At 51.4% G+C, this 24,031-nt stretch overlaps 1 protein-coding gene across 1 annotated transcript in view; it reads right to left on the reverse strand.

The window, feature by feature from the left end:
• The window catches only part of MTHFD1 (methylenetetrahydrofolate dehydrogenase, cyclohydrolase and formyltetrahydrofolate synthetase 1), an 89,779-nt gene that overhangs the window by 11,242 nt on the left and 54,506 nt on the right, over positions 1–24,031 (reverse strand). The window contains exons 17-26 of the mRNA XM_077323889.1: positions 23,311–23,387; positions 22,940–23,080; positions 22,100–22,168; positions 21,264–21,375; positions 18,331–18,470; positions 17,658–17,699; positions 13,437–13,537; positions 10,753–10,930; positions 7,327–7,434; positions 2,985–3,137 (exon numbers count right to left, since the gene is read on the reverse strand). Of these exons, the coding sequence (XP_077180004.1) occupies positions 2,985–3,137; positions 7,327–7,434; positions 10,753–10,930; positions 13,437–13,537; positions 17,658–17,699; positions 18,331–18,470; positions 21,264–21,375; positions 22,100–22,168; positions 22,940–23,080; positions 23,311–23,387 (1,121 nt within the window). The remainder of the gene's footprint in view (positions 1–2,984; positions 3,138–7,326; positions 7,435–10,752; positions 10,931–13,436; positions 13,538–17,657; positions 17,700–18,330; positions 18,471–21,263; positions 21,376–22,099; positions 22,169–22,939; positions 23,081–23,310; positions 23,388–24,031) is intronic.

Raw genomic sequence — 24,031 nt, forward strand, 5'->3', positions numbered from 1 at the left:
GAGATGCCAGGAATCGAACCTGGGACCTTCTACATGCCAAGCAGGTGTTCTGCCACTGAGCCACAGCCCTTCCCTTGGTCCATCAAAGTCAGAATTGTCTACTCCGACTGTCAGCAGCTCCCCAGGGTGCTGCAGGGTGCTGCATCACCTCCTACCCGGTCCTTTTAACTGGAGACGCCAGGGATTGAACCTGTAACCCGCTGCATGCCAGGTAGAAATCCCAAGGCCCCTTCCCATCAACCTTTGCTGCTAAGGCGGGCAGCAGATGTCCCCAGAACAAGGAGATGAAAGATCGCAAATTGCAGATATTCTGAAATTCTCCTAGGGAAGAGCCACTGCAGGAAACGGGGGTCACAATCTCAAACTGAATATGCTTACGAGAGTCCCTGGCTCCCCGCGGAAGAAAGCAACCCAAACCTACAGGCCCTGCGTCATCCGAGACTTCTGCAGGGAGGTTAACGAGAGCGCCTGTAACGAGCCAAATGAGTGGGTTGTAAAAATGACAAGTTTAAAAGGGGCGAGGTGGGGGGGGGACTCGGTGCCATGGCTGAGACGCGGTCGTGGGCTTGCCGTTTGAGAATGGAACAATGGCAACCGGAGGCTGGATTTCGCTTTCCGCCCTGGCCCACGCTGGAGGTGAAGCCGTGCGCCTAATGGCAGCTACGGAAGACAGAATAAAGGCCCGTCCCCCAGGCGGCCTACAGCTCAAGAGGAACAGGCGCCCTTGTCAAAGCGGCTCCCGCAGATACGGAGACAGCGTGGATGTGGGCCTGGAGCAATCACGCTTTGTGCGGCAACCGCGGGTGATGCGTGGCTTTGTTCCCAAGCTCCTGGATTTGACCTGTCCCGATGTTTGCAGAAGGGAGCGTTAAAAAGAAAGGGGATCAAAGGGGAAGTAAGTACAGGTGACGCGCTTGACATACAAGAATTCTTTGGGGGAGTCATGTAATCCGACCCCCTAAGCCAATCTTTTTCACACGTGGGCTTGTTGGGGTTTCTTTTGAGAAGAGGCTCCAGCAACTATGCTGCAAATCTGACACCTCTACCTCCCAACCAGGAGTCCAGGAGAGCTCCAGAGGGGGGATTTGTGACCTTTCTCCTCCAGCCTTAATGGACTCCGTCATAAGCTAGGAAACCAGCTGCGTTCATTGCTCCTCCCACCCTCCGGGATGTGAGTTCTCTCATGGTTTCTGCACCTGGGAGGGGGTGGAGACTACGCCTCAACTCCCACCTTAAACCACATCTGTCTCTGCCTCCCCAGTCCTCCTCCAGCCTGCCTGTTAAAGAGGTGATGTCACTTCTGGGGGTGTGGCGGGTAGGCGTGGCTAGCTGGCATCCCTTTTAGGGCTCCTCAAAGCCAGAAAAAGATTTCAGGGGCACGTCCATGGTAAAAAAGTTGAAAAAAGCTGCTCTACCTAAAAAAAAAAAAAACCCAATCAAATACCCACAGATAGATTTTCCATTATGGTCTATGGCAGGGGTGGCCAAAGTGTGGCTCTCCAGATGTCCATGGACTACAATTCCCATGAACCCCTGTAGTCCATGGACATCCGGAGAGCCACAGTTTGGCCATTCGTGGTCTATGGCAGGGGTAGTCAACCTGTGGTCCTCCAGATGTCCATGGACTACGATTCCCATGAGCCCCTGCCAGCAAATGCTGGCAGGGGCTCATGGGAATTGTAGTCCATGGGCATCCGGAGGACCACAGGTTGACTACCCCTGGTCTATGGGGACCATTGACTAGAAGGCTTCCTATCAGCTGTACCTGAACCCAAAAATTCGGCATTCCCAAATATTTACCGAATCCAAATACGATGCCCATATTGGGATTCGGGAATCAGCGTCCTTTTTCGAGTTCAATATACCCAAGCCCAAAAACACCCCTGTTTTTCTTTTTGCACCCATCTCCTATCGACTTGCACCCCCTTTCGGCCAACCAGTAAGTGCTACTGAAAGGTTTGTGTAAGAAGCTCAGGGACTTCCGTTCAAACCCATCCCGTCCAGGATCTGGCAACGCCAACATGCTCCCCAGCGTTCCAGCCTTCTGCACATTCCTGCAACATGTGCTTTTCTATTTATACCCGAGAACGTTCTTTGCTAGAAGAGCCTGCATCTTAGAAGAAATTGTCTCAGAACCTCCCCTTCCCCTTCCTTCGTCTGACCTTCAGCCCGTGACATTTCCCACAAAAATTACCAAATCAAAAGCCTCCGCTATTTGGATAGAGAACATTGCTAAGAGGGCTGCAAATTTAATGCAGCGTAGCGGGGGACTTCTTTTTAAAACAACAGGGACTGTAACAGCATGTGCTCCCTTGAAGGAAATCTGTTCCATGCATATATGTAAGGGAGGCTGAGAGGGGCCTGATATTCCTGCTCTGTCAGAACAGCTTTATCAGTGCTGTGGCCAGCCCAAGGTCACCCAGCTGGCTGCATGTGGGGGAGAAGTGGGGAATCAAACCCAGCTCGCCATATTTGGAGTCCGCACTCCTAACCACGACATCATCATCAAACTGGAAGCCTGCTGGGCATGCACATGATTTAGCCTGGCCCATAAGGGTTCAAGCAAAAGGCCAAAGAGGAAATACCCGGCTATCTCTAGGCTATGGAGGCAAAACCTGAGGAGAAGAGGAGAGGGGAGGCGAAGAAGTGTTTTTTTATACCCCCGTTTTCACTGCCTGAAGGAATCCCAAAGCAGCACAACAACACCTTCTTCTTGCCACAACAGATACCCTGACAGATAAGTGGGGCTGAGAGAGCTCTAACAGAACTGCCAGAACAGCTCTGTGATGAGCCCAAGGCCAACCAGCTGGCTGCATGTGGAGACGTGGTGGAATCAAACCTGGTTCTCCAGATTAGAGCCCCAGGGTCTCAACCCGATCTACAGGAGGACAAGGAGAACCAAGTAGCCCCAGACCCCCTGAGACCCCCCCCTACCACAGGCCCCAGATTTAATCCACTTGATCCTTCCGGCACAGGGGACTCACCGTTCCTACTAACGGGTACAGGAATCCGGCGCCCACGCTGGCCCTGATGTCTCTGATGGGCACGATGAAACCCTTGGGCACCCCTTTCAGTTCGGGGTCGTGGGACAGCGACAGGTGGGTTTTGGCCATGCAGATGGGCAAGCTTCCAAAGCCCTGTGAGAGGAAAAGGCGAGGTGAGGACGAGAAATAACAGGGCAGGATTTGCCAGAAGAACACTGTGCAATTGCTCCAGTCAAGGATGTTCGGCTCGGTCGCCCTCGATCTAAACAGACTGGTCTAATTGACTCCTTCATCCACAGCCTGATTGACTGGATCTGTCAATCATACATGAGGTCTTTTCTCTTCCATCTAGTAACTAAGGGAAACTGAAAGTCGAGGGGTTGTCATCACTAGGAACAGCTATTGTGGATGGGACACGGCGATGTTGAATATGTTGGGGCTCTGAACAAAAAATGTCACCGCTCTGCCACTTTTTAACGTTGTGGTTTGTTCAACAAGAGGCTCCCTGCAGAGACAGTGGGTTCCAGCAATTTGGAACTGAAGTGCCCGCTGAGATTTACGTCTGAAATTAAACCCACCCTGTTTATTCTACAACTGAGGCACAGGCCTTGCTCAACCCCTCCGCACTGCAATATCATGGGGATTTTAGAATCCTAGAGTGGGAAGGGGCCATAGAGGCCATCTAGTCCCACCCCCTGCTCAGTGCAGGATCAGCCTCCAGCATCCAGGAGAAGGATCTGTCCAGCCGCTGCTTGAAGACCGCCAGTGAGAGGGAGCTCCCCACCTCCTTAGGCAGCCCCCTCCCCTGCTGAACTAGACTCCTAGAATCCTAGAGTGGGAAGGGGCCATGCAGGCCATCTAGTCCCACCCCCTGCTCAATGCAGGGTCAGCCTCAAGCATCCAGGAGAAGGATCTGTCCAGCCGCTGCTTGAAGACAGCCAGTGAGGGGGAGCTCCCCACCTCCTTAGGCAGCCCCTTCCACGGCTGAACTAGACTCCTAGAATCCTAGAGTGGGAAGGGGCCATGCAGGCCATCTAGTCCCACCCCCTGCTCAATGCAGGGTCAGCCTCAAGCATCCAGGAGAAGGATCTGTCCAGCCGCTGCTTGAAGAGCGCCAGTGAGGGGGAGCTCCCCACCTCCTTAGGCAGCCCCTTCCACGGCTGAACTAGACTCCTAGAATCCTAGAGTGGGAAGGGGCCATGCAGGCCATCTAGTCCCACCCCCTGCTCAATGCAGGGTCAGCCTCAAGCATCCAGGAGAAGGATCTGTCCAGCCGCTGCTTGAAGACAGCCAGTGAGGGGGAGCTCCCCACCTCCTTAGGCAGCCCCTTCCACGGCTGAACTAGACTCCTAGAATCCTAGAGTGGGAAGGGGCCATCCAGGCCATCCAGTCCCACCCCCTGCTCAGTGCAGGATCAGCCTCAAGCATCCAGGAGAAGGATCTGTCCAGCCGCTGCTTGAAGACGGCCAGTGAGGGGGAGCTCCCCACCACCTTAGGCAGCCCCTTCTACTGCTGAACTAGACTCCTAGAATCCTAGAGTGGGAAGGGGCCATCCAGGCCATCTAGTCCCACCCCCTGCTCAGTGCAGGATCAGCCTCAAGCATCCAGGAGAAGGATCTGTCCAGCCGCTGCTTGAAGATGGCCAGTGATGGGGAGCTCCCCACCTCCTTAGGCAGCCCCTTCCACTGCTGAACTAGACTCCTAGAATCCTAGGGCGGGAAGGGGCCATCCAGGCCATCCAGTCCCACCCCCTGCTCAATGCAGGATCAGCCTCAAGCATCCAGGAGAAGGATCTGTCCAGCCGCTGCTTGAAGACGGCCAGTGAGGGGGAGCTCCCCACCACCTTAGGCAGCCCCTTCTACTGCTGAACTAGACTCCTAGAATCCTAGAGTGGGAAGGGGCCATCCAGGCCATCCAGTCCCACCCCCTGCTCAGTGCAGGATCAGCCTCAAGCATCCAGGAGAAGGATCTGTCCAGCCGCTGCTTGAAGACGGCCAGTGAGGGGGAGCTCCCCACCACCTTAGGCAGCCCCTTCTACTGCTGAACTAGACTCCTAGAATCCTAGAGTGGGAAGGGGCCATCCAGGCCATCTAGTCCCACCCCCTGCTCAGTGCAGGATCAGCCTCAAGCATCCAGGAGAAGGATCTGTCCAGCCGCTGCTTGAAGACGGCCAGTGAGGGGGAGCTCCCCACCTCCTTACGCAGCCCCTTCCACTGCTGAACTAGACTCATAGAGTCCTAGAGTGGGAAGGGGCCATAAAGGCCATCGAGTCCCACCCCCTGCTCAATGCAGGATCAGCCTCAAGCATCCAGGAGAAGGATCTGTCCAGCCGCTGCTTGAAGACAGCCAGTGAGGGGGAGCTCCCCACCTCCTTAGGCAGCCCCTTCCACGGCTGAACTAGACTCCTAGAATCCTAGAGTGGGAAGGGGCCATGCAGGCCATCCAGTCCCACCCCCTGCTCAATGCAGGATCAGCCTCAAGCATCCAGGAGAAGGATCTGTCCAGCTGCTCCTTGAAGAGAGCCAGTGAGGGGGAGCTCCCCACCTCCTTAGGCAGCCCCTTCCACGGCTGAACTAGACTCCTAGAATCCTAGAGTGGGAAGGGGCCATCCAGGCCATCCAGTCCCACCCCCTGCTCAGTGCAGGATCAGCCTCAAGCATCCAGGAGAAGGATCTGTCCAGCCGCTGCTTGAAGACGGCCAGTGAGGGGGAGCTCCCCACCACCTTAGGCAGCCCCTTCTACTGCTGAACTAGACTCCTAGAATCCTAGAGTGGGAAGGGGCCATCCAGGCCATCTAGTCCCACCCCCTGCTCAGTGCAGGATCAGCCTCAAGCATCCAGGAGAAGGATCTGTCCAGCCGCTGCTTGAAGACGGCCAGTGAGGGGGAGCTCCCCACCTCCTTAGGCAGCCCCTTCCACTGCTGAACTAGACTCATAGAGTCCTAGAGTGGGAAGGGGCCATAAAGGCCATCGAGTCCCACCCCCTGCTCAATGCAGGATCAGCCTCAAGCATCCAGGAGAAGGATCTGTCCAGCCGCTGCTTGAAGACAGCCAGTGAGGGGGAGCTCCCCACCTCCTTAGGCAGCCCCTTCCACGGCTGAACTAGACTCCTAGAATCCTAGAGTGGGAAGGGGCCCTCCAGGCCATCCAGTCCCACCCCCTGCTCAATGCAGCATCAGCCTCAAGCATCCAGGAGAAGGATCTGTCCAGCTGCTCCTTGAAGACCACCAGTGAGGGGGAGCTCCCCACCTCCTGAGGCAGCCCCTTCCACTGCTGAACTAGACTCATAGAGTCCTAGAGTGGGAAGGGGCCATAAAGGCCATCGAGTCCCACCCCATGCTCAATGCAGGGTCAGCCTCAAGCATCCAGGAGAAGGATCTGTCCAGCCAATGACTGAAGACTGCTGCATCTTGGGAAATTCCTGGAGTTCTCATGGGAGAAGTCTGGGGAGGGAGTGATCTCGGTGGGGTAAACTAACATAGAGGTCAGTCTTCAAAGCAGCCATTTCCCCCAGGAAAACAGATCTCTGTGGTCTGGACGCCAGTTGCAATTCCAGGAGATCTCCAGGCCTCACAGGGAGCTTGGCAACCCTACCAGTTATCAATGTTGTTGAAGAGAGCAGAGATGGAAGAGCGAACTCAAACCACACACTTAACGTGATACAATTTTCTTATCCAGGGGGCTCTCTCTTTGGCCTATCTGAGGGACCACTTGTCTCCTTATGTCCCTCGCAGGGTTCTTTGCTTTGCTTGTGGTGCCAGAAAAGCACTCCTGGCTTCAACCCAGGCCAGGGCTTTTTCAGTCGTGGCCTCGACCTGGTGGAATGAGCTCTCTGAAGAGCTGAGGACCCTGATGGAGCTGTCACAGTTCCGCAGGGCCTTTAAAACGGAGCTCTTTTACCAGGTCTTGGGTTGAGGCCGGGGTCAGGAACAACTGGGGACCCTCCTTTGGCTGACGTAGTATCATCATGCAAACCCCCACTCTGTGATGACTGGCTGATGGTAAGAGGTGGGAGGGGAATGATGACACTTTCTTGTGGTTTATGTTTTAAGGGGGTTGGTTTTATCTGTTTTATGTCACCTGCCATGAGTCTATGGAAAGTGGCGGGATAGAAATCGAAGGGGGTTGCAGGTGACAGTGGATGAGCAATAGGGTTGTGAGTTTCCTGCATAGTGCAGGGGGTTGGACTAGATGACTCAAGAGGTCCCTTCCGACTCTATGATTCTATGAATAAACAAAACAAATAAACCCTATTTTGGCATCCGCGCCCAACTCAGTCTGAGTATGCATGTTCGGAACCTGCATTCATTCCAAGAGAACACACCCGTTTTTTTCAAACTCACCTGCTTAGTGTACAAAATCACCTTCTGCTCCGCTTCGGGCAGCAATTCCACATCGTCTGCCCCGTAGATTTTCTGTGCGATGATTCTGATCTTGTCTAGAATTGGCAGCTGGGGGGGGAAACAGAAGAAGAGGAAACGAATTTCAGACCCCTCTTCCAATACTTCTCATCCAGGGAGAACGCGGCAATTCACAGCCATCTGAAGAACAGCGTATCCCAAGGCTGTGCAACAGAGAACCTATTTATCTATTTAGCTCATTTAGGAGATTTCCACGCTGCCTCTCCAGAGTCCTCCTGCAATGGAATCGCACCCAGGGGATGGGAAATGTGCATGATCTGTTTAGATCAGTCATTCCCCAAGGGGGATGCCCTGAGCATCACAGGGTATCTCACACAGAAAGCTTCGACTCTTGAACATTTACTCCAGGGGTGGCCGAACTGTGTCCCTCCAGATTACAATTACAATTCCCATGTTTTCATGTGTGTGTGTGAGAGACCAAGCACACGCTACATTTGCCGTGTTCCAGATCACGGTGGGCGATTGCCTGCCAACAGATCTCCTTCCTTGGTAATACAAAGAAGAATAGTGGGCTTCTGTACCTCACTACCCCAGTGGTTCTCAAATGACCCTTTCACAGGGGTTGCAGCAGGGCAAGCAGCTTGGCCAGGGTAGATCGAGATAGAGCGTTTGTCTCTCTGGAGCAGCGGAAAAGAGCAAGATCGGCATGGCGGGACAAGAGGAAGAACTGAACCGAGAAACCCCAGAGGAAAAAAACCAATTTATATACAGTCATGAACAATGGATCTTCAAGCCATTGGTCAGTTTGGGTTTAATTTCTGTGAAAGAGCACTTGCATCATTTTACGGCTGGGGGGTCCCCACAACTTGAAGAACTGTATTCAAGGGTCGCGGCATTAGGAAGGTTGAGAGCCGCTGAGCTAGAGGACCCCGGCCAGAGCATTCTAGAACTAAAAGAAGTAGTGCGAGATCGCAAGATACGGAGGCAGCCGAGCCGCAGGATCGCCAAGAGTCGGACGTGACTAAACACTAACGTCATCATTTAATATGCACAAGCGGTATACAAGTCCAAAAATAAATAAAATAAGTAAAATTGTTGGCAGATGCCACGGTGCCACGGTGGGGAGCCCTGAGCTAGCAGTACCAATGCGAATGCCTGATTCATGAGATGCGAGGGGAGGGAGGGGGGCTAGTGGGAATCCTGAAAACAAAGTCCCGTTAAAAAAATTCTTACCCTGGCAGTGAAAATCCTGACTCTCTAAACACTGCCTATCTTTAACAGCGCTTCGCTGTTAAAATAACAGCCGAAGGGGTGGGTGGGCAGAGACTGGGTGTGGCCTGTCCGAGGCAGGGCCCACTCGGGACGTGATTGGGGCCTGCCTCAGATAGGCCACGCCCAATCAGGACTTTGGCCCAATCATTGATTCCAGAGGCAGTGTGAGGGCTTCCCGGCCCAACGGGAGCTGGTGGGGGAGATGGGGGGGATCTTTCCCTTTCCCCTTAGGCAGCAGGAATGCCTCCCCTTCATCTCGCTCTAGTGCCCGTTGTATCAGTTACAACAGGCTTTATTTCTAGTATGCTTTATAAATACTGAGTACTACTAAATGGCAGGCTATTGGTCCACTTAAATGAGCAGTTTCCCTGGTTCTACGTGAACAGAAATAGATTGGGTACCCTAGAATGGGGAAATGAGCTTGTCAAATAGGTGCTAATGGGGGAATTAACAACCCATTTGAGAAACAGATCATTTTCAAGGCCTTACGTCTCGGAGGGACCATCTTTCTCAGGACGTCCCCAAAAGAATGCTACTATCCTCTAATGCAGGCTCTCTCAACCGGGGTTTTGTGAAACCCAGGCGTTTCTTGACAGCCCTGGAAGGGTTTCCTGAATGGGTGGGAGTTAAAACCTTGGAAATCCTACACTGAAGTTTTAAATCCAGGGTTTCGTGAAAGCCTGGAGGGTTTTTTTTACGGGCTTTAATGAATTTTTTAATTAATTAAACATTTATCGGGTGATATACCACAGTGGTCCCCAACCATTGGTCCGGGGACCGGTACTGGTCCGGGAATCAGTCAGTACCAGGCCGCTGCTCCTCCTCATCCTCCTCCCCAGCTGCTGCCTCGGAGGCTGCCCTGCCACTCTGCCGCCAGCTCACCATTGGTGCTCTCCAGCGGCTGCCATGGCTGGGGCTCCCCCTTGGCGGTGCACTGCGCATCAGCTGCTGGCAGCGCCCCCCAGCAGACGGCGGAAAGTCAGGGGCGCCGGCAGGAAAGCAAGTGGAGCAAGGGCTCAGGCAGTGGCAGCCACTTCCCTCAGGAAAAGACTACCCCCCCCTCCCGGGCCTCAGTAAAATTGTCAAGCGTTGACCGGTCCCCGGTGATAAAAAGGTTGGGGACCACTGATATACCATATATGGTCAGGCTGACACCCCCCAGCCAATGGCCAATGATGGGCCTGGAGGGGGTGGGGAGGGGGTGGGCGTGTCCACAGCGATGCTTCCCAACCATATTAGGCATGATCGCGCCACTTCTCAGGTTTCTTGAAGACCGAAAAAGATTTCAGGCGTTTCTCAGAGGTAAAGATACTGAGAAAGGCTGCTCTAATACCAACATGTTGGTGGTCCCTGGCCTGAGAGAAGTATGCCCGGCCTCAACCAGAGGCAGCGCTTTTTTGGCCAGGTCTCCAGCCAGGTGGCATCAATTGTCAGCAAAGACCCAGGCCCTGACAGAGCTGCTCATGTTCCCCGGGGCCTGCAAAGCGACACTCTTCCGCCAGGCTTATGGTTGAGGTCAGTACAGATAAATAAAATCATATTTGCCTTCCGATCATCCCACTGTTGAATAAATGGCTGGGATGCAGGATAACAGGAGGACCATGGGATACTTATTGGCTTGACTGTTTTTATTGTGTTTTAACCAGAACTTTAATATGCTGTAAGCCCCCCTGAGCCTGTCTGCAGAGAGGGGCAATCTAAAAATGCGATCAAATAATAAATAAATTTCAAAATTCCAGGAGAGAGGCAGTGCTTGTTCTGCAAGCAGGAGACCAACTTAGAAAGGGATACAGTTTAAAAACTGTATTTAAATGTTTTGTGGCGCAGGGTGGTAAGGCAGCCGACGTGCAGTCTGAAAGCTCGGCCCATGAGACTGGGAGTTCGATCCCAGCAGCCGGCTCAAGGTTGACTCAGCCTTCCATCCTTCTCAGGTCGGTAAAATGAGTACCCAGCTTGCTGGGGGGTAAACGGTGATGACTGGGGAAGGCACTGGCAAACCACCCCGTATTGAGTCTGCCATGAAAACGCTGGAGGGCGTCACCCCAAGGGCCAGACATGACCTGGTGCTTGCACAGGGGATACCTTCACCTTTTTAATGCACATAAACCTACTGCAATGCGGAGTACGGATTCTCACCTTCACGTCGTACAAGAACCGGAAGTGACTCGGGGCCTGCGACGCCCGCTGTACTGCCTTCGCCAGCGCCACGGCTCCCTTCCCCCCGTCGGCCCAGTGGGTGCACTTCACAGCGTCAAAAGCGCCGGCTTCCCTCGCCAGCTTCATGACCAGCTGCAGCTCGGCCTCCGTGTCTGATCTGTGAAAACAGGCATTGAAAAAACGAATGCGGGACCGGGTTATTGCCCTTGGGCCCTGGCAAAGGAAACACACAACAGAGACCCATCTGAAGAAGAACATATGAAGGGCCCAACTGGATCAGTCCATTAGTTCACAGATGTTCCCCTCCAGGTGACAACTGACTTCTGGAGTTCTCAAGGTGAGAGACGTTCAAAGCTTGTTTGCCCCTGCCTGTCTTGATGACACTGTTGCACGAAAAAAATGGACGATTCCAAATTTGTGACAAGAGAGAAACAGAATCTATCCAGTGGCTTAATAAAACCTGAAAAGATAAAGAGTCTCTTATGTTATTTATTCAGGCTTCGACTCTGCCACTCCATCCAAATATGGATGTATTAAGCCACTGGATAGATTCTGTTTCTCTCTTGCCTTGATGACACAACAGTTATTCAGAGTGGTCTCCCATCCAAATACTGACCACGGCTGACTCTGCTTAGCTTCTTAGAGCCAGTTTGGTGTAGTGGTTAGGAGTGGGGACTTCTAATCTGGCATGCCAAGTTCGATTCTGCGCTCCCCCACATGCAGCCAGCTGGGTGACCTTGGGCTCGCCACAGCACTGATAAAGCTGTTCTGACCGAGCAGTGATATCCGGGCTCTCTCAGCCTCACCCACCCCACAGGGTGTCTGTTGTGGGGAGAGGAAAGGGAAGGCAACTGTAAGCCTCTGTGAGCCTCCTTTGGGTAGAGAAAAGCGGCATATAAGAACCAACTCTTCTTCTTCTTCAGTAATCTCAGGGCTCTCTCAGCCTCACCTCCCTCACAGGGTGTCTGTTGTGGGGAGAGGAAAGGGAAGGCGACTGTAAGCCGCTTTGAGCCTCCTTCGGGTAGGGAAAAGCGGCATATAAGAACCAACTCTTCTTCTTCTTCAGTAATCTCAGGGCTCTCTCAGCCTCACCTCCCTCACAGAGTGTCTGTTGTGGGGAGAGGAAAGGGAAGGCGACTGTAAGCCGCTTTGAGCCTCCTTCGGGTAGAGAAAAGCGGCATATAAGACCCAACTCTTCTTCTTCTTCAGTAATCTCAGGGCTCTCTCAGCCTCACCTCCCTCACAGGGTGTCTGTTGTGGGGAGAGGAAAGGGAAGGCAACTGTAAGCCTCTGTGAGCCTCCTTTGGGTAGAGAAAAGCGGCATATAAGAACCAACTCTTCTTCTTCTTCAGTAATCTCAGGGTTCTCTCAGCCTCCCCTTCCTCACAGGGTTTCTGTTGTGGGGAGAGGAAAGGAAAGGCGACTGTAAGCCTCTGTGAGCCTCCTTTGGGTAGAGAAAAGCGGCATATAAGAACCAACTCTTCTTCTTCTTCAGTAATCTCAGGGTTCTCTCAGCCTCCCCTTCCTCACAGGGTTTCTGTTGTGGGGAGAGGAAAGGGAAGGCAACTGTAAGCCTCTGTGAGCCTCCTTTGGGTAGAGAAAAGCGGCATATAAGAACCAACTCTTCTTCTTCTTCAGTAATCTCAGGGCTCTCTCAGCCTCCCCTCCCTCACAGGGTGTCTGTTGTGGGGAGAGGAAAGGGAAGGCGACTGTAAGCCGCTTTGAGGCTCCTTCGGGTAGAGAAAAGTGGCAGATAAGAACCAACTCTTCCGACTCCTCCTCCTCTTCTTCTTCTTCCTGATGAAATCTTCCTGATGACCCGTTCCAGTTGGGTTTCTGGCCTGGCCATGGGGTAGAAACAGCGCTAGTTGCCTTGACGGATGACTTCCGTTGCCAGTTGGACCGAGGCGGCTCAGGGCTGCTTATATTATTAGACCTTTCAGCCACAATCGACAGAGTTGACCATGAGCTTCTAGCTCATCGCCTCTCCAACACCAGAATTCGGGGGACAGCCCTTCAGTGGCTGATCTCCTTCCTGCGGGGTCACAGACAGTAGTAGAAGAAGAATAGTTGGTTCTTATATGCCGCTTTTCTCTACCCAGAGAAGTCTCAAGCAGCTCACAGTCCTCTCCCTTCCCTTTCCTCTCCCCACAACAGACACCCTGTGAGGGAGGGGAGGCTGAGAGAGCTGTGATACTACTGAAGAATAATCGTAGAATCATAGAATCATAGAGTTGAAAGGGGCCATACAGGCCATCTAGTCCAACCCCCTGCTCAACGCAGGATCAGCCCAAAGCATCCTAAAGAAGAAGAGTTGGTTCTTATATGCCACTTTTCTCTACCCAAAGGAGTCTTAAAGTGGCTTACCTTCCCTTTCCTCTCCTCACAACAGGCACCCTGTGGGGTGGGTGAGGCTGAGAGAGCCCTGATATCACTGCTTGGTCAGAACAGCTTCATCAGCGCCGTGGTGAGCCCAAGGTCACCCAGCTGGCCGCATGTGGGGGAGTGCAGAATCGAACCTGGCATGACAGATTAGAAGTCTGCACTCCTAACCACGACACCAAACTGGCTCTCGTGTGTAGCACTAGGTGACGGATGCATGCAAAAGAGGTCTAAACAAGTAGCTGCTGTATTTTGTGGGTGCGTCAGGGGTTCCCACTTACTTGAATGCATTGACTGCCACCACCACAGGAACGCCAAAGGTCTGGGCGTTCTGGATCTGCTTGCTTAAGTTGCAGCAGCCCCTTGACAAAAGCTGCAGGTTCTGTAGGACGGGAGACGAAAAAAAAATGAAAGGGTTAGTTCTGGCAGCTAGACTGTCAGGCCTTTGGGCCACCCGCTGCGCGAAGAAATCACTGCCGCTAAACAACAAAAGCGCGAAAATGAAAGCAAAGAGCTCTGCGAAAGAAGGCAAACAGCAGAGCCCAAAGTGCTTCCTTTCAGAGAAGCCGGCTCCTTGTTCGCGGGGAAGATGAAACACACTTCAAAGAGAAAGAGACACAACACTGGAGAACAACCGGAATGAAAGAGGGTTTCCCCCCCCCCTCCATCCAAATAGCACCTTCATTCCCAGCACTCAAAGGAAAGGAGTCAGGGCCGGCTAGATGGATCAAAAGCACCGTGGAGCAGTGGTCCCCAACCTTTTTATCACCGGGGACCGCTCAATGCTTGACAATTTTACTGAGGCCCGGTGGGGGGGGGGGTAGTTTACTCCTCTACTCTCAACCACTGCCCTAACGCTCTCTGATCGCTATGGTAATGTTTAAACATCCCTTCAAAATAAGATACAGACACGCCACAACAATGAACATAAGGAACATTTTATTTTCATGGAAATGTTAACTCCTGACAATGACAAATCAATGGGAACCCTGAGCTTGTTTCTCGGCAACGAGACAGTCCCATCTGGGAGTGATGGGAGACAAGGACACCCAAAGTGTGAGGGAGAAGGCGTTCTTCGGGGCCCACCTCCAATTAGTCGAAGGACCACATGTGGTCCGCAGCCCACAGGTCGGGGATCGCTACTGTGGAGGAAGGAAAGATGTCCTCTCTGTGACACACAGGGTCTGGGCATTAACACTCAGACCACTGGGAAGTTTCTAGAAGGGGAATGCTTCAGACCTACAGACCAGGTTTTCTCAAGCAAGGTTTTGTGAGACCCTGGGGTTTCTTGATGGCCCTGGATGGGTTTCCTGAACCGATGGCAGTTAATGCATTTTAATATTTTTTAAAATTTGTTAAACATGCATTGGGTGATATGATTATATACAGTCACTAGCAAGAAAGCCCATTGCAACCAGGAATGCAATGGGTGCTAGGACCCAGGGGACACCGGCAGGCACAGATCTCTATCCCTCGTAGCAGGAGTCATAGCAGGTAATCAGGGCTCGGGTGGTTTGGCAGGGGTCTCTGTGTCTCTCTCTGAGACATCTGAGAGAAGAAGAAGAGTTGGTTCTTATATGCCGCTTTTCTCTCCCGAAGGAGGCTCAAAACGGCTTACAGTTGCCTTCCCTTTCCTCTCCCTACAACAGACACCCTGTGAGGTGGGTGAGGCTGAGAGAGCCCTGATATCACTGCTCGGTCAGAACAGTTTTATCAGTGCCGTGGCGAGCCCAAGGTCACCTAGCTGGTTGCATGTGGGGGACCGCAGAATCGAACCCAGCATGCCAGATTAGAAGTCCGTACTCCTAACCACTACACCAAACTGGCTAGCGTCCAGGAAAAGAGGGCAGGAGCTGGAGAGGGAGGGCCAATCAGGGTGAGGCCAGCTTTTCTGGCTGCACCCTGATTGGCCCTATTCCATCTCAGACAGCCAGGACACTCTCCACCCCAGGGCTGTTTCACAAATATTAAGAGGAACAATGAATGGTTAAGGATAAGGATGTCAACCTGCCGTCTCCTCCCAAAATGGCTAATAATGGGCCTGGAGGGGGTGGGAAGGGGAGGGACACCGGGTGGGCGTGTCCACAGCTCTGCTTCCCACAGCTCTGCTTCAAAGCCTGAAGAATGTTTCAGGGATTTCTCAATGGTAAAAATGTTGAGAGAGGCTGCTATATACCCACGAATCCTCAGGCAGCTGTCTTCTATGGAATCAGACCCTCGGTCCCTCAAAGGCAATACGGTCTACTCAGCCTGGCCGTGGTTCTCCAGTGGCTTCACTAGAGGTCTTTCATGTCACCTCCAGCCTGGATCCTTTTAATCGGAGATGCCGGGGACTGAACATGAAACCTACTGCCTGCAAAGCAGGGGCTCTCCCACTGAACCACAGCCCCTCCTCATGCAGCTGCCATCCTGACTCGTTCCACTGGTCCGTCAAGGTCAGAATTGTCTACTCAGACTGGCAGCAGCTCTCTCGCAGGCAGAAGGCTCCTGCATTAACTACCATCAGGTTCTTTTCCCAGGAGATGCCGGGTGTGAAATAGAAGCCTCTTTCGTCCCTTGCTATTCCCCCTCCCTTATTCTCTGGCAGCGTGGTGGCCCCTAATCTGGCGAGTCGGGTTCGATTCCCTGCTCCTCCACATGCAGCCAGCTGGGTGACCTTGGGCCAGTCACAGTCGTGTTAGAGCTGTTCTCAGTGAACAGTTCTGTCAGAGCTCTCTCAACCCCACAGACTTCACAGGGTATCTGTTGTGGGGGTCGGGGGGGGGGTGTCGGGAAGGCAATTGTAAGCTGCTTTGCGACTCCTTCCGGTAGTGAAAAGCATGGAAGCCTCCCCAGCTTACATTTCATTTTTTATTTTTCAGTTGCTACTGGTTTTTAGGATGTTTGCTTCTGTTATTTGTAAATATTAACGTTTACACTTTAGGCTGTTATGTTTTTGCTAATGTTCTGGGCTGACACGAGCAGCCTTGCCTATTTTTGAAGATAATACTGTCTCTGTTTTCTTTATTGTACACATGCCTGCTTTTACGTCTGCCGTTGTTAGATCATCTGGTCTGAACGGACTTCTCTGGGTTTCTTTTCAAGCACTTCTCCTCTTTTGTCAACAATATTTCCAGGGCTCATGTTGTCGTTCGCACACGGAAGCCCTCTCAGGAGCAAAACCAGCCTGAACGTTTGTGGGATATCCATGTTTCAAATAATTACTTAGGTAGGAGTCGAATGCACTGACCTGAAAACTCCAGTCTAGTCCAATTTCATCAGACCTAGGAACCTCAGCAGGGTCAGCCTTGGCTAACATTTGGATGGGAAACTTCCAAGGAATACCAAGCCAGCTACCCCTGAATGTCTCCTGCCTTGAAACGCCGGCAGGGTCACCATAAGGCAGTTGTGACTTGATGGTAAAAGCAAAAGAGGTCAAAAGGCAGTGGCTGCATACTTTAGAACCCAGTAAGATAAGACGAGGGTCGTGTCACTTGGAAAAAAAAATTGGCTTCATGAGACAAAGAGGTTTGTTCAAGAGGGAAAAATTTTGGCTTCATTTTGGTTCAGAGCGAAGCGAACGAAGTTGAGGAATTTAAAAGAGCCAGAGGACTACATAGGAATGTCGTTTTTCGACGTTTTATCAGACCTCCCAGCACGAGCATGGCTGTGAGTTTAGGTCAACACAACGCCATCTGCTTGGCGCCGTCTCCTTTTGAGGAGATAAACCTGAGCGTGATTAATATGTGGAATGTGCTGCCAGAGGATGCAGAGACGGCCAAAGGGATAAACAGCTTTAAAAGAGGATTAGATAAGGTTCATGGCTACTAGTCAAGGTGCCTAAAAGGAACCTCCATGTTCAGAAGAAACTGAGCAGATGTTCTGCCAATGGGCTATGGTCCCACCCTCTCCTAGCAGCGATCGAAGAAGAAACATCAATTCACCCCCTGCTTAGGGAAGAAGGATTCTCCCCCCCCCACCCCCCCATTCAGGCCAACACCTGGTCCTTTCTTACGATCCGGATCAGCTGTACAAAAGCCAAAACCAATAAATGGCCTTGATTAAAAGCAATCAAAAATGAACCAATTGCATTAAGTAAAAGTCTACTGTAGCAAAATAAAACAAAAATTTAGGAGCACCTTGGAGACTAACGTTTATTTCAATATGAGGTTTGGGGGTTAAAGTTCACCCACATCTATTTGACAAGGTGGGCTGAGAGTAGGGTTGCCACCTCCAGGTTGGGAAATACCTGGAGATTTTGAGGGTGGAACCTGGAGAGCGGGGTTTGGGGAGGGACTTCAATCGGGTAGAATTCCGGAGAGCCCACCTTCCAAGGTGATCATTTTCTACAGGTGGACTATTTCTATGGTGTGAAGATCAATTGTCATCCCAGGACATCTCCAGCTATAACTTGGTAGTTGGTGACTTAGCTTTGACCCATGAAAGTTCATACTGAAATAACAGTAGTTAGTTTTTCAGGTGCTGCTAAATTTTCCTTTCCACCAAAAGCAAGCCATTTTTACCTCTTCTGTGTATTCCTTTGGTAAGGGGACTCCAGCTGTGACCTGCAGAGAGCAAGGAAAGGGTATTAGAATCATAAAAGCATAAAACCATAGAGTTTGAAAGGGCCACACAGGTCATCTAGTCCAACCCCCGGCTCAATGCAGGATCAGCCTAAAGCATTATTATGATTTATATCTCACTGCTACCGAGGCTCGTCTCACAGCGGGTTACAATTATAAAATATAAAACCACACAGAGCTAAAGTGTTAAAAACCAAACCATAATCGGCAGCCACAGAGAGAAAAAAACAAAAGAATAACCCCCATCTCCTCCCCTTCCCTCCCACCCCCTCTCCTACAGCCTCAGTTTCTCAACCGTCAAAACAATAAGAAAGGCTGGTTTAATGTAATGATTAAATCCACTGTCCTTTTTATGGCCTAAACTGGTCTTTTTCTTTAGAAACAACACATCGTCCTGCTTTTGAATCCAGCAAAACTTCAAGTCACTAGCCATGATTTATTTAGATCAAGGTGGGTAGACCTGTTAGCCTGCCTGTAGCAGGAGGAAGGACAAAAGTCCTGGGCGGCCTGCCGCTAGGGGCAGGGGCAGCAGGAGCTCCACAGGGCCCGGATGGGGCGGGGCCTGGGCCAACAGGGGTTCATCCACAAAAGACAAGAAGGACCCAGTGCTCACCGTGGGCCCTCCACCGTGCATTTTGAGAGCCCGGACAGTAGCCACCAAGACGACCACGTGGGGCTGGAGGCCCGAATACCGGCACTTGATGTCGAAGAACTTTTCCATGCCGATGTCCGCCCCGAAACCGGCTTCGGTCACTGGAGGCAGAACAAAAACAAGTTATTCTACCAGATGAATCAGACTCCATACCTTCCTTCCTTTCTGCGTGGCCCTATTGTTGTTTTTTGCCCCACGGCTACTTTCAACATCATTCCTTCTTTGCTACTGAAGAGACAAGGTGTGGAAAGAAACAGAGAGGCCTAACCAATGGCACAGCTGAACAATATCGTGGGACAGGCCCGACTGCTAGACAGACAACTGCAGCTAACACACAACATCGTAAAAAGGCTCATTGTAAACAAAGAAACAGGGACAGAGGGGCTTCTGAACACATAGAATCATAGAGTTGGAAGGGGCCATACAGGCCATCTAGTCCAACCCCCTGCTCAACGCAGGATCAGCCCAAAGCATCCTAAAACACCCCTAATCTCTTAACACAGTAGTTGTCATCCTAGGGGGTGGGACCCCTTTCGGGGTCAAATGACCCTTTCACAGTGGTTGCGGCAGGGCAAGCTGCTTGGCCGGTGAAGCACCATCCACACAACAGCCTTGCGGGGTAGATCGAGGGAGAAAGTATTTGCCTGTTTGGAGCAGCAGCAAAGAGCGAGATCAGCATGGTGGGACAAGAGGCAGAACCGAACTGGGAAACCCCAGGGAAAAAAAACAATTTATACACAATCATGAACAAAGGATCTTCACAGCATTGGTCACTTTCAGTTTAATTTCTATGAAAGAACACTTGCATCATTTTATGGTTGGGGGTCACCACAACACGAGGAACTGTATTAAAGGGTCGCCGCATTAGGAAGGTTGAGAACCACTGACATAACACCACCACATTTTCACACTCTTTTTTATCCCACCCTTCCTGAAAACAGCTCCGTGATGGAACACACCTTGCAAGCCCCATTCTCTCAGGTTCCAGGGGATCGGAAAAGACCCCCTGCTACTGCCTTGGCTTTCCCTCCCAGTCTCTGTTCCTTTAGGTGCGCCGGTCTAGCCGCTGCGCGAGATGGTAAACCTTCTGCCTTTCTCCAACCGGAAAAAGACATCACCTGTGCATGACTGGCTTCACACAATAATAGAAGCGCCTTAAAGAAACGTTCTTCATGCAGTTCAGCTTCAGGGGTAGTCAAACTGCGGCCCTCCAGATGTCCATGGACTACAATTCCCAGGAGCCCCTGCCAGCTTTTGTTGGCAGGGGCTCCTGGGAATTGTAGTCCATAGACATCTGGAGGGCTGCAGTTTGACTACCCCTGGCTTAGATATTCTTTTTTCCCCGAGCTTCAGTTTTAATATTCTTAACTCCAACGGCAGTCTCCAGCTACACGAAGAACTTTTCTTCAAGACGCCTTTAATATTGAGTTTAGCTGGTAAAATACAAATCACGTCCTTTTCTGCCGCTTGATTCTGTGTATCTTTTATTATTGCTGCAACCGGAGCCATTTGAATGGCTCTGAAATACTCAGTGATTGGGGTCCCGTGACCTTGTCCCCGGTACCTCTCCTCTGTGAAATCGACCCCGTTCCCAGACAGAGTTGTTGTTGGGTGTTTTTCGGCATTGAGTGGCAGCTCACTTATGCCAACCTCATGGGGATTTTTTAAAAAATCTTATAATGTTTTAGTCAATACTTCATTGAGGTTATGATGTTTACACAATCAAAGACATTTCTTCTTCAGATGTCCTTAAAAAGGCTTTCCCCTGCAAACCTGGGGTTCTTTTGGATGTATACAAACGGGTTCTTTCTGCACAGAGCCAGCTGGGTGTGATGGTTAGGCGTGTAGAGTTCTAATCTGGCTGAGGCTCGGCTAGCCTGGGCCATCCAGGATTTCAAGGCAAAAGATAAACAGAAAATGTTTGCCAATGCCTGTCTCTGCACAGCAACCCTGGGCCTTCTCAGTGGTCTCCCACCCAAGTTCTAACCAGGGCGGACGAGGATCTCATGGAATCCTAGAGTTGGAAGGGGCCTCCTGGGTCATCTAGTCCAACCCCCTGCACTGTGCAGGACACTCACAACTCTTATCGCTCATCCACTGTCACCTGCATCCCCTTGAGCCTTCACAGAATCAGCCTCTCAGTCAGATGGCTCTCCAGCCTCTGTTTTAAAACCTCCAAAGATGTAGAACCCACCTCCTCCCGAGGAAGCCTGTTCCACTGAGGAACCGCCCTAACTGTCAAGAACTTCTTCCAGAGGTTTAGACAGAATTTAGAATCACAAGAATAATAGAGTTGGAAGGGACCTCCTGGGTCATCTAGTCCAACCCCCTGCACTATGCAGGACACTCACAACCCTCTCGCTCATCCCTTGTAACCTGCCACCCCCTTGAACCTTCACAGAATCGGCCTCTCCATCAGATGGCTCTCCAGCCTCTGTCTAAAAAATCTCAGAGATGGAGAACACACCACCTCCCGAGGAAGCCTGTTCCACAGAGGAACCTCCCTAACTGTCAGGAACTTCTTCCGGATATTTAGATGGAATTTCTTTTGAATTAATTTCATCCCATTTGTTCTGGTCTGTCCCTCTGGGGCAACAGAGAGCAATTCTGCTCCATCTTCTACATGGCAGCCTTTTAAATACTTGAAGATGGTTATCAGACCCCCTCTCAGTCGTCTCCTCTCCAGGCTAAACAGACCAAGCTCCCCCAACCTTTCCTCATTCGTCTTGGTCTCCAAACCCCTCGCCATCTGACAAGACTGAGCTGGCAGAGAGAGTGCAGCATCTACAGTTTTTGCAGCATCTATGCGATTTCTAGTCTGCAATGCATTTTCCCATCAACACGAAAAAAAACCCAGACTGCCAAAGCTGGAGCTTGAATTCCTCACAACTTACCCACAAACCCCTCCTTGCCAACCAGCTTGAGGGCGATCTTGTCTGCCAGGACGGAAGAGTTGCCATGAGCGATGTTGGCAAACGGGCCAGCGTGGACGAACACCGGATCGCCCTGGCAGAGAAAAGAGGCAGCAGAAACATGGCAAAAGGAAGTCAGAAATGCTGTGCCAGAACGTCGTGGGAGGCCTCCGGAGATGCATGATGATTGGGGAGCAAGTTCCAAGCTCTAGATCAGGGGTAGTCAAAGTGCGGCCCTCCAGATGTCCGTGGACTACAATCCCCATGAGTCCCATGTAATCCTGTTACTAGCACCCTGGGAACAAAGCCGTTAGACCAGGGGTAGTCAACCTGTGGTCCTCCAGATGTCCATGGACTACAATCCCCATGAGCCCCTGCCAGCATTCGCTGGCAGGGGCTCATGGGGATTGTAGTCCACGGATACCTGGAGGGCCGCAGTTTGACTACCCCTGCTCTAGATCTTCTGTCCAAGAGTGGAAACATATTATAAACAAGGCAACAAATCAGGAGGGACCTACATCAGGACAACCTGCTCTGCCAATCGCCAGCTAAAGGATAAAAGGAAGAGAGGAGATCTTCTGACTTTGTGCACACACACACACCCCATTTCTTTTTGGTCTTAGCATAGAATCAGAGTTGTTTATTAATGCCCCGTTTTTAACCACTTGAAGGAGTCTCAAAGCGGCTTGCAATCACCTTCCCTTCCTCTCCCTCCAGCAGCCACCCTGTGAGGGAGGTGGGGCTGAACGCTTGGAGAGAACACCCTCTGGCCAACATAGTGACACGCAGCCATCGGCTAACACGGAATATACACCTACCTCCAACGTCTGCATGAGGTTTGGCTTAATAGCGTCTTTCATCAGAACCGTGAGAGCACCACTCACTCCCTAAAGGAAAGAAGGACGGGTGGTTATTTCCACTGCCGTTTCTGCCGAGGTCTTTACCTTTTCCTTCTCTTCTTTAGGAGCACCTGATGCAACACAGGGGCCAACACAGACAAGGCCCAGCCTCTGGTAGCTTTCAAACAGAGGAACTCCAGAGTAGGGTCTTGTTTTCACTCCTCGCTCCTACTTGGTGGGATGAGCTCACCGAGGAGATGTGGGCCCTGCCGGAACTGGCTCAGTTCCGCAGATCCTGCAAGATGGAGCTCTTCCGCCAAGATTTCGGTTTGGGCCGACAATCCAATAACATCCAACGGGCGCCCTCAAGGGAAGACCCCCACGGCGAACATCTAAAGAGACTACGATGTACTGTTCACACTGAGACGCTTTAAAGGTTTTGAATGTTTTTAGAAATGGTTTATTCATGTTGAATTAATCGATTTTTGTTATTGCTATCATGGCTGTACAGCGCCCTAAGTCAGTCTGGGAGGGTCATATATAAATTAAATAAATAAATAAAAATAAATTGTCTGAATCTCTTAGCCCATGAAAAGGCCGAGGGGACAGCATAAGAAAAACGTCTTTAGCATCCTTGTGGGGGCAAGATCATATAGGTGCTACGTTGTGAAGCCTCACATCCAAATTTAAGAGACTTCTCTGGAATTGTTCCACAAACTCCAAGCCAACTCGCTCGGGCCTGGACTCCGAGCTCTTGCGCTTCTTCGGATCAGCCCCTCCAATTTTTAACCCCTTCTGGCAAGATGACGGTCAGCTTACCAGATCTTCTGTGGTCACTGGGATACCTTCCCTGCTGGAAGCGACCACCATTCTGGCCAGCCGGTTTCTCATGTCTTCCAGGCTGTCGGTGAGGGCTAACACAGCCATGATCTCGCTGGCTACCGTGATGTCGAACTGGGTCTAGGGAAACGCAGGAAGCGGCAGTAAAACAAAACAGAAGGGAGGGGAAACATCTAGCAAAGGGCCAAGGATAGTCTCCTCGAGCAGAACCGCAGAAAATAACCTTAGGAAAAAACCTAGAAAAATTTGCTCAAGTTACTGCTCAAGTAAGGGGGAGAAGGGGCACTTTTCACAGTCTTGTGTTTTCTAAAAAGCAAAGGATCCCGGAGGACAAAAGCCAAGTAACTTACTGTGCGGCTATGCCCTTTCTCGGTAGGAGACTGACCAATCGTGATCTTCCGCAGGAACCGGTCACTGGTGTCCAACACTGCGGAAAGCAGAAAGAGAGAAGGAGTGAATGCCAGGGTTATTTAAAAAGAGAGAGGCAGGAGCCATTTGGTACATGCACAGGGCAGGAGACTAAGGTCTTAGCTCTCCCAAGGCGGAAAACGAAGTCACAGTTGACAAAAGAACTCAAGCCATTTGCTCTTTCGAATCACCCAGGCGTGGGAGAGAGAAAAAAAGGAATCACACTCCGAAACAAAAACAAGCCTATGGACATTGCTGGTGGCCCAGGAGGCGGCTGAGGGAAATGTTCAATTTAATAATTCAGCGTTTTGAGAACTTCAGCTAGCCTGCTCTAGTTTTTTGAAAGCATAAAAGTAGAATGTGTCGTTCCCGCCCCCCCCCCCAAACTCCAAGTAATTTTCAGGACTGATCCACCAGAGCTCTTCTTGTGTTCTTGTGAAGGCCTCGGCCTCTCTGCCCTGTTGTTGGCCCTACAGAGGAACTGGCTGGCCCCTGTGTGAGGGAGGATGCTGGACTAGATGGACGACTGAAGATGAAGAGTTGGTTTTTATATGCTTCTTTCCTCTACCAGAAGGAGGTTCAAAGCGGCCTACAATCACCTCCCCTTTCCTCTCCCCACAACACAAACCCTGTGAGGGAGGTGAGGCTAAGAGAGCCCTCATA

Source organism: Paroedura picta, chromosome 2, assembly GCF_049243985.1.
Source record: "Paroedura picta isolate Pp20150507F chromosome 2, Ppicta_v3.0, whole genome shotgun sequence".
Classification (NCBI taxonomy): Eukaryota; Metazoa; Chordata; class Lepidosauria; order Squamata; family Gekkonidae; genus Paroedura; species Paroedura picta.